At 44.8% G+C, this 9,922-nt stretch overlaps 3 protein-coding genes across 5 annotated transcripts in view; 1 reads left to right on the top strand and 2 right to left on the bottom strand.

Annotated features, from left to right (window-relative positions):
* Positions 1-2,531: 2,531 nt before the first annotated feature.
* LOC131887291 (striatin-interacting protein 1-like) lies at positions 2,532-9,263 on the top strand. The gene is made up of 14 exons (XM_059235861.1): positions 2,532-2,930; positions 3,044-3,213; positions 3,287-3,402; positions 3,467-3,587; positions 3,652-3,809; positions 3,891-4,196; positions 4,269-4,433; positions 4,497-4,702; positions 4,787-4,995; positions 5,067-5,294; positions 5,373-5,544; positions 8,501-8,705; positions 8,772-8,893; positions 8,986-9,263. The coding sequence occupies exons 1-14, from the start codon at positions 2,820-2,822 to the stop codon at positions 9,157-9,159; spliced, it is 2,463 nt and encodes an 820-aa protein (XP_059091844.1). The 5' UTR covers positions 2,532-2,819; the 3' UTR covers positions 9,160-9,263.
* On the bottom strand, positions 5,592-8,293 carry LOC131887293 (uncharacterized). Of its 3 annotated transcripts, none has more exons than XM_059235863.1 (8): positions 7,610-8,293; positions 7,188-7,544; positions 6,931-7,080; positions 6,713-6,860; positions 6,439-6,648; positions 6,154-6,366; positions 5,979-6,064; positions 5,592-5,905 (listed from the first exon to the last, which is right to left on the bottom strand). In XM_059235863.1, exons 1-8 carry the CDS (start codon positions 7,734-7,736, stop codon positions 5,724-5,726), a joined length of 1,473 nt encoding a protein of 490 aa, XP_059091846.1. In that variant the 5' UTR covers positions 7,737-8,293; the 3' UTR covers positions 5,592-5,723. The 3 variants fall into 3 exon arrangements, with proteins under 3 accessions (XP_059091846.1, XP_059091849.1, XP_059091847.1); XM_059235866.1 differs by having other exon boundaries at positions 7,287-7,544; positions 7,610-8,288; XM_059235864.1 differs by having other exon boundaries at positions 7,281-7,544; positions 7,610-8,279.
* A 1-nt stretch (position 9,264) lies between the features above and the next one.
* Positions 9,265-9,922, bottom strand: part of LOC131887296 (uncharacterized) — a 12,340-nt gene continuing 11,682 nt past the window's right edge. The window contains exon 4 of the mRNA XM_059235870.1: positions 9,265-9,563. Within this exon, the coding sequence (XP_059091853.1) occupies positions 9,303-9,563 (261 nt within the window). The 3' untranslated portion in view covers positions 9,265-9,302. The remainder of the gene's footprint in view (positions 9,564-9,922) is intronic.

The following is a 9,922-nucleotide window of genomic DNA, read 5'->3' as shown; positions in this document are numbered from 1 at the left end:
ATGTTATGGCTGGCTGGTACGTTGGTTCGAACTTGAAACCGAATTTTAAGCTAATCTCAGGTAAAGTTATGTCTATCTATCCAAGAACTCAGTTAAGCCAGAAAGCCCTCAGACACCTCGACTTTCAAAAGGGGTCTGTCTCCATAGATCATGGGCCTAACCAATTGACGCCAATCAACCGTAGCCTACGGGTCCGGCGCACATCCTCAATCGAGGGTTGGACCAGCATCTTGACAGATCAAGCCACACCCAAAGCCATTCATACATTCGTTCGTAGAAAGGTTGCTTTGGGATTTCAAGACCCGACCCGTGAAATTCCGTTTCAGCCGAGCCGTAGTGGCACCTGCCAGGCAAATTCATCAACCTGGGCGGGGCCACGAGTCAGGCCCCGCCCATATCATACCCGCTAGGGGCTCGGGCAGTCTCACCGGATGGGTATTGTGGGCGTTTCGATCCACGTTGCCGGGCNATGGATCCACTGCAGGATTGGTCCATTAATTTCGACTGCATAGTGGGGTGGTGGTTTTGAAGGATAAGAAAGATGGGTTGGGATCGAAGGGAGAACGGAGAATTTAATTCAAAGAATTGAAAGCCCAATCAATCTATGAATTTTGGCCTGCTTGCTTCCTTGGGACATTTTCTATTTTATTCTTTTTGGGTGAATACACCCACTTTACAAAATCCTCTTGAGAGTGAATGATAGGAACCGCACCCACCTCTTTTAACCACTCTACATACACTTAATACACTGCAGTGGGCCCGCAAAAGCTAAATTAAAGGTAATGAAAGTAACGATCAATTCAAGTGTGAGTCAGTTAGGTTGAGAAACACCACTAGGCCCTTGACTTGGCCTCCTGAAATCCGATGTTAGAATCCAAAATTCTCGTCCACACATTTCTAAGTTCCGAGCCAAACTAGACAATTACATTTTCATCGGATATATCACGGACTTCTAGAAATATGGACTGTGAACGAGCTTCCCGTCAAATCGGCCTGCTCTGGGTCATAGCGACTCTGAGCCGCTTTTCGAATTAAGGTAACAAAGTAAGGAATGTAGATCTATTCAATGACAGGTTGGTCATTTTTCTATAATTTGCTTGTAAAGTTGTTCGTTTCAAAGTTATGTTATCAAAAGCTTATGTAATACTTCGCATTCTATATAATGTTTACTACATATCTCCTCAGTTCCCTACGCATAGTTTCGGGCTCAAACTTGTCTAAGTTCATCTATTCAACCAGATCTTGTGGTCGTAAGAAGGGTTTATTTGGAATAAAATGAACGGCTTAGAAGATGAGAATTTTTTGCTGCCGGTGGATTTATGTAGTCTTCATTTTCTAACATACTGAAAACTCAAGGCCAGATCGAAACCAATCCAGGAATACCCCTGCCTTTTGTCAAGATATTAGAACTTAATAGGCAGCCTACGCCACAAAAAACCTATTGGCTGAAATATGGCTTTGTATATCGATTACAGTGTCATTATATACCCGCTACATAAATAATCGAAGATGCGATAAATACAGTCCTTTCACCAAAGTCATATTTCGACATCTCTAGAATTGAAATGTGAGCGCAAAGATAGATTCATTAATTACTGTTGTCCTAAGACCAGTAACAATATCTTAGCTTGTGCTTTTGTACTTATTCATGTGAGGCTGTTAATTTTGAGTTGTTTACGAATATAAACTTGTATATCAGTCTGATTCCATAAATAAATATTTTTTTCTTTAAATGGAGGCAAGAGTTTATTAATACTTGCCCATAGCCCTAACTGCTTGCTTGTTGTAGGCCCTTGGCTGTATGACCCAAAATTCTGTAAATGACCCTTCATTGTGACATCCTTGGGCTACCTAATTGATTGAACATTAAGGCAAAGTTAAGGAATGACATTTTGACTTATTTTGACTTTGCCCAGGCTTCTGACATTTTACTTTAATTTCAGAATGCTTTTCTTCAGTTTGATCTTGTTGTTTTTATCCTTTCACATTCTATAATCCCCAGTAAGATGTAAACCCAACAAAGTTTTCTTTAAGAATAGGTAATTCCATTCACAATTTGAAGAGTTTTGGGAATTACTTTGCACATTTCTAGGAGTATTTCATGAAAGATTTCTGGTAGCACAGCCTTCGAGAAATTAAGACTAACGAGGATGGCTGTGCCGTTCCATGGCTGTGCCAAGGCCTCAGTCTGGCTCATAATGGATGTATAAAGCTGTCAGTGATCCCGGGACGAACTTGGACGTGAGGAGAGGGAATGCTGGTCTGTGGCCGAGCTGAGTCAAGCGCAATCGAGAGACACCCCACCCCCCCCGGCCCGGCTTCGCAGAAACTTATTGCTTAGAGCTGAGATGTTACACACAATCAAACTTCTAAAATAAATTTGATAGCGGGTTTGTCCATGAAAATAAACAGCATGAACTTTTCGAATGTATGTGTAGGTAATTGACTAACTAAACCAGGATGCGATCTGTGTTGCTGTCTCAGAGATCTGCCCAAAGTCTAGGTATGACAGCTAGCAGTGAATGGATCAATAAGGAAAACGTGCTACTCCTGAATGACTAATTGTTAATAAACAGTGGTTCCTGTTTTAAAATCCTCTCAGAGCCATCTTCTGGTCTTACATTTACACTGATATAAACGTCTGTCAATGATACCCATCGATTATTGAGCCACACCATCCATCCTGACTCTGAGTCTCAACTCGATTCAGCAAACCTGGGACGAACGACAACAGGCCAGATCTCAACTAACAGACCGACAGTTCAACTCTCGCTCGTCCGAGGAGGGTCAAATCCAGCCCCTAACCGTGAACCCGTGGCATGAACGGCAACGGTGAGAACGGGCTCAATGGCTCGAGCTCCACCTCGACGAATGCGGCGGGTCTGCCTAAAATTCGCGAGATCCTCCGCCGTCAAAAACCCGATTCCGAGGTGGGTTCTTTTCTGGTCTTGTGAACCTTGATTACCCAGTATTTCCAATTTCCTGATGAGAAGTTTGTTGGTCCATTAAAACCGTGTATATATCTACTCTGGATGGTTTGTAGGATGAGGAATCGCCGGATATCGATTTCGTGTATGCGGATTCGGATGAATTTGCCGCCGAAATGGCCGAGTTCTATTCGTATACCGAAAATCCCGAGATGAGCACTTGGGAAAAGGCCTTTGAGCAGGCTGTGGGCCAATTCCGGGGACCCGACACGCCCACCACTTGGAGGTTCGAATTTGTTTTTGACTCGCGGTCAATCGGACATTCCATTCTTGACCATAGGTATTTTTTTCTCTTTTAGGGATCTGAGTGAGGCGGATCAAGTTCAATTGGTCCAATCGATTTTGGCTCAAACTGAGTTGGCCGATCCTCGAGAACGATTGGAAGCTATGCGCGCCATCTTGTACATAGCTCAAGGTCTGGCAGGGTTAGAGTTCAGCCTCAGGAACAATTGGGTTCGATTCATTTGGCTCTTATTTAGGTTGTTGGATGGAGTGTCAATCCGATTCCGAATGTTTGGACGCGATTCGAACCAATGTAGTTTTGCTCTATCGCCATGGGGCCTGGACGACGTTCATTGAGCTACTGAATCTTGAGATCGAGTAAGTGTTGAAGCCCAATGGTTGTCCAATAGCAGTGCTCTCATGGACTTTTCCCTTGGGATAGGAACACACAAGCGGCTCTGAATGCCTCGCGGAAATTGGCCGTTAGTTTGGCCGATTCGACTGAACTGCGAATCATCTTGGGCGTACTGTACGTCATGACCGAAGTTCTCCGCGATCACCCCGATCAACGTTTGAAAGACAACTTTAAGGCCGAACTCAGTAATGACGCGAAACACGCCGATTAACGGTCAACTATGTGTTCTAAATTTGAAGGCCACCATCGTGTTCTTTTTCATCCAGATGTGCCCCTGGATGATGATCTTTTCGCCATTCGGCTCCTGACCATGGTGACTCGGTTTTGTTCGGGCACGGCTCCGCATTTCCCCATGAAGAAGGTGCTTCTGTTGCTGTGGAAAGTGCTGCTCACCTCATTGGGCGGGATGGACGTGTTGCGAGAGATGAAGGACACCTATCGGAAGAACGCCGGCCTAAATCCAATCACCGAAGACACACTCACCGTGTCGCGACTCATGCGAGCGGCGTCGCCACCCGCCAATGCCGCTGAGCTCGTAGAATCTACCAATAATCGCCGCTCCAATCGACCAGGTATGTAGTATGTGTGTCGTCATGATGTGTGTCGTCATCAGAACGGCGTCTGATGATCTTTCTGACATGAAGGTATCAAACGTAGCATGATGACGAAACAAAGCTCGCTGGATGATATGGGACTGGAAATTGTGCAAGAGCTTGAAGATGATTTTGAAGATGCGGCAGAGTCATCCACGATCGAATCGGGTTTTGGTCGAGATAGCCCTCGACCCGGGGTGCCAATGATGGAATTAGGTAGGTTCTTCCACTAATGTACAGTGTTCAATGATGTACAATTTATGAAGGGTATGTTGGTAGAAGAGCTTCCCCGAAGTTTGCCTTGGACGCCAAAAGTGCGTCAAAAAGATGTGGACCAGTTTTTTGACTACACGCGCATGAAGTTTGTGGGTTTCACGCTCGATGATGATCACACCACATTGGCCGGCCTACCCCATTCCATTCAGGAGGGTGTGTACACGCTGAAAAAACACATGTACAAATCGTTATCCGAGATTCAAATAGAAGTGAGTTCTGGAAGTTCCATAACTTTGGACTTTGAGGAGACCATGGACATTCAGTAGTTCATTAACTGCTTCGTGTCATTGCAGCGGGAAGATGATATCGCACAACATCCCATATCTCGCCCGGAAGCACCCGTGGCTCAAACTCCAACGGAAACGCTATATCAGGCCATGCTCCCGTCGTTGCCGCAATATGTGATAGCGCTTCTCAAGATCCTTTTGGCCTCCGCCCCTACATCCAAGTCTAAAACCGACTCGATCAACATCATGACCGATGTCTTGCCTGAAGACATGCCGTAAGTCCAAGATCCAAATGCAAATTCCATGCCACTTCCAAAGCCATAAGTCATACGATTCTCATTTCTAGTATGACGGTCATGCAATCCATGAAGCTTGGGATTGATGTCAATCGTCACAAGGAAATCATCGTCAAAGCCGTATCGGGTGTCCTCTTATTGCTCCTCAAACATTTCAAAGTCAATCACATCTACCAGTTCGAGTTTATGAGTCAGCACCTAGTCTTTGCCAACTGTATACCTCTTGTTTTGAAGTTTTTCAACCAGAACATTATGGCATACATTGGATCAAAGAACAAGTAAGTAATTTCCTTGGAGGCACAAGCTTCGCCGGATTAGTAATGAGCCTATTGCGCCCTCTCCTACTTGACGTTTAGCATTGCTCTGCTGGACTTTCCCTCGTGTGTCATTGGTGAACAACCCGAATTAACAGCCCAAACTTTGGAGATTGGAGACACATCCGTGTATTGCTGGCGAAATATGTTCTCCTGCATCAATTTGCTCCGGGTTTTAAACAAGCTAACAAAATGGAAGCACTCTCGAATCATGGTAAGTAGTAGGTTAATCTTGAATCGAGGCATCAATAATAGTTGGCATATTTGAACAGGGTTGTATTTCAAATTGGATTGGAACACAGCTTTTGAAATTAGGGTATATAATTCCATTATGGTTTAGCAATATTGTTCTGCCTTGATGGCGTGATGATTTTGGTTAAAGAAAAACCACCTCTAATAGCCCGGACGTTGAGCGTAGGGCGAATAACCTCCATCGCTCGGGTAACTGGGCTGTTGTGGGCCGTATTGTTGGTAACGGGGGTCAGTGTTGTAGTTTTGATACGGATTTTGTTGTGCAGGTTCTCGAATTTGTGACGGGATCAGTTCGCAGAGCACAGCAGCACCCTTTCGACCACCTATAATTGTTTGGTTTTGAAAAATGTTTGATAAATGGAGAGATTGAGTGTGTCGGTCGATTAATGAAATTACCTCCGGGTAGTTTGGCCAAGTCTCCATCAATGTAGAGAGCGTAATGTCGGCTATTGTCCGCGTAACTCACTTCTTGTGAAAGCATTCTGAAGTAAGAAAGCAAATGAAGCAATTGTCAAGTGATCTGATAGCCAATTGATCTGGTGGTTTTTGCCATTTGATGCCAAAAAGGTACCTTCGTGATTCCCAAACAAAGAGCCTGGAAGAGGCGGGGTACGAGATGACTCTAGCTCCATCCACCCAGGTTAATCCAGATCCACGGTCCAAAGTGAGCCCAAGCCAAATCCGTCGGGACGATCGATCCCATTGCTCAAAAACGGTGAAGTTAGACTCTTCAAGATATGCCATGATGATCTTGATTGTCTCGGCCGAATCCAAAACGGGCAATCTGGAGGGAGGATGGGAGAATATGTGATCTATACCTGGATCCGTTGGACGATTCCAAGAATGAAAGTCTCACCGAGCTCCTAGTTCATTGCAATGATCGGTAGCGTTGTCGAATTCAACGTATGCATCATCGAACATTTTGTAACTTTTTCCGTTGGCTTCTTCCTCAAACCCTTCAGGAAAACAAGCCTTAGTCCCGTTACCATGGAACCCTTCCTTGCAGACACACTCAGCCTCGTGATTTGTGGCCACACATTCGGAATATGGCACACTGCATTGGGTTCTAAGTACGGAAAGTTGGTATGGTTATTGCAACCAATGAGATTAAGAGCGAATGGTATGCTCACCTATCGCAAGGTCTCTCGCAAAGTTTTCGTCCAGGTTCTTGGTAAGAATCGATGCAAGCTCGATCATCAGCACATTGGGTGTTATTATCGCAATCGATGACACCTTTCTTGACAAGAACCAAAGTGATTTGTTCCTCAAGACCGCCGCCTTAACATACGATTTAAGCTAGAGATCATTCGTTTCGTAGTTTGTAATAGTGTATGGGGTTGTCTTTTACCTTCTCCTGAGAGAGTTGCTTGCTCCAAAGTTCCGACTCTCTCATCCAGACTGCTCATGCATTCAGCCACTTTCTCGTCCATACCGTCCATGTTGCATTGGAACAATGTAGCAGCAAGCTCTTCAGCTCCTCCCTCAGCTTCTGCCTCGGCTGAAAAGATAAATTCAAGACCATATTTGACCTCTTGAATTGACTTTGAACTTCCTTGGTGGTTGTCTTATGAATGAGCATGAATATTCGGGCGGCGCTCATCTCACCTCCGGACTCTTTACACTTTTTGGTGCCCAAGGCTAAAAGTGCTTCTATACTGTCTCCAGAGGCGTCCTCTACGATCTCGCAATTGGCCTCACCTTCGCCTTCCTCAGCCGTAGCATCAGCACCTGACCCCTCTGCTGAAAAGGATTCATCACCGATGCCATTGGCCCCTTCTCCTGATCCGTCAACCTCAGGATCCGCATCATCCACCTCTGCTTCGGTAATTTCACCTTCCTCAGGGGCAGCTCCATCTTCCTCAGGTGCTCCTTCACCTTCAGCTTCAGGAACTGCATCCTCCTCAGAGGCGGTATCTTCTGAGGTTGCTTCCTCGCCTGAAGCCTCTTCTGCTGGTGTTTCGTCTAAATGCATAAAAAGTGGCTTGAACCTGGGGTTAATGTAATGCAGCACTCCCTCTTAAATATACCTAAAGCAGCGCTACCCTCTTCCAGGCCCGCTTCCATCTCTCCCGATCCGGACCCTTGAGCATTGGCCATGTGCATGGCCATGCTCAAGACTAGACAAATCAGTAGCCAGATCTTCTTTTCAAACATGTTGAAATCCCTAGATCACCCAACAAGCGATCGATGTGTCGCACTGAAAGACCTGGAGTTGAGTGAGTGAACAGAAGACGAAAAAATGAAAATGAGGGACTCCAATTCAAATTGAGGCAGCTCGCTCATCAATTGAAAAAGAGCCGTGATTGGTGGACAAATTGCGAGGGGAGGCATGCTCAAAACAGTTGGAAGTTGGCAAATCTCATCTTGGCGGGGTACCTACCACACATGACCAAACTGAATGTACTCTTCTGGGTGTTACCAGGACGACCAAATCGCGGTCAATGTCCTCATAACTTCGATTCCCCACCAAGATTACCGTTCCGGCAACAATCGGAGCCCGAATTTGGGCCAAATCAGTCATTGCCCACACACTCGCATACATGCCACATCAATAGCGCATTTCCGTTTATCGTATATAAAAAATTGCCCCTTGACAAGATAATTGTCTTTTTGGGGGCCTCTTTTGCAGCCTAGATTCGACAATCCCAAGGGAAATCTGAGTCAGTTCAATTATAGCACAATTAGAAGAAATGTCGCTTTTAGACCCTGACACTACTTTTCTGGAATGGAAAAATTCTCCATTTCAGGGAAAACGGGAATTTCAAGTCAAGGTCGACAAGGCTTCATGCACTTTTAATCGTGTTTCCCCCTGCATGAATATCCCGTTTTGGGGAACGCTTCGAGTGCCCAGTTCTTAAAACTTTATAATGTTTCGGCGAATTTTAAATTTCTGTATGCTTGGTCCTTCCGTTTTTCAGATGCTCGTGGTGTTCAAGTCGGCTCCCATCTTAAAGCGAACTTTGAAGGTGAAACATGCCATGATGCAGTTGTATGTTCTCAAGTTATTAAAGATGCAAACAAAATATTTGGGAAGGCAATGGCGGAAATCAAACATGAAGACAATGTCTGCCATATACACCAAAGTTAGACATCGACTCAACGATGATTGGGCTTTCGGCAATGGTAATATTTTATTTTCAAGTGTTCAATAGGGCGTCATTACAAACCTAGAGGATTGTTTTCATTTAGACGTGGATTCCCGCCCTTGGGATTTTCAAGCCGAAGAATGCGCTCTCAGAGCGGCAGTTGACAGATTTAACCAAAGACGATATGACAAGGGAAACTTCTCGGATTCCGAAAACGACAACATGGTACGGGTGATTTTTCTTTCTCTCCATTATGAATAACGCAACGAACAACAATGCATGGATGGTGTTTTTTTTATGCGTGGTTTCGTGCCTAGGATTTCGATTACGAGCCCGTTGACAATTGTTTGTCCTCCGTCCTTGGACAAGACGTGGAACTGACAGACGAGTTCAAACAAAACTACGAGAAGTGGTTGGAACGCGAGGTTCTCAACATGGAGATCCAATGGGAAATGCTCTTGGATAAAAATCAACCAACTTTCACCACCTAAGTAAAAGTCAGAGATCATTTTGCAGTCTAGACGGACCACACTCCCTGGCCCTCCAGAAAACCACATTTACTCACTATGAAATATACCCAGAAAATTGTCTCCCACTTCATCATCGCATGGCGAGTTTTATTTCAGCTTTCCTATTAATTCGATACGGTTATGATATTAGTCCTGCCAGAATGGCTTCCAGCCTCTTGAAGTAAATAATCTAAAGCTGAGGTTTTAGCAATTTCCATGCGATTTAACCACGCCGTGGATTTGGCTGGGAAATCCTCGGGAAGTTTCACTTCAACGTACAAGGTAGCCCAAAGTGCCCCACAAAGGCCAACCATTACCAAAGTACGTCGGATCCACGGCGACCACGGTCTATTTTCCCGCTTGCCTTTAGCCTCGATTTTCCTCAACTGAAATGCAATAAGCAGCAAAAGTAAAGTGAGTGTATCGAAATTTGGTGGAACTTTCCTTTGGAACTCTGTACAGGCAGGCAATTTTCGCCCTCTCGCCAGCTTTCGTCCAAGTTTAGATCGTCAAGAATGATTATTTAATGACATGCATGCACACAATTCTACTTCAAGAAGGAAGAGAAAAAAAGAATGGTCACACAAATACCGTTTTTACAACGCTTCTAAACTACAACCATCAAGTGTGGATGAAGGGTGTGGGTGCGTATGACTTCACGTTATACCTACAAGTCCAGAAGTCAAGATAGTCGCGTTAGAATAGTGAACGAACGAATCGAAAGTCTATTATATGATTTGAGCGA

The sequence above is a fragment of the Tigriopus californicus genome, chromosome 9 (genome assembly GCF_007210705.1).
Source record: "Tigriopus californicus strain San Diego chromosome 9, Tcal_SD_v2.1, whole genome shotgun sequence".
NCBI classification, from domain to species: Eukaryota; Metazoa; Arthropoda; class Copepoda; order Harpacticoida; family Harpacticidae; genus Tigriopus; species Tigriopus californicus.
Note: the sequence above shows the minus strand (reverse complement) of the source record. Positions and strands in the feature narration are given on the sequence as shown.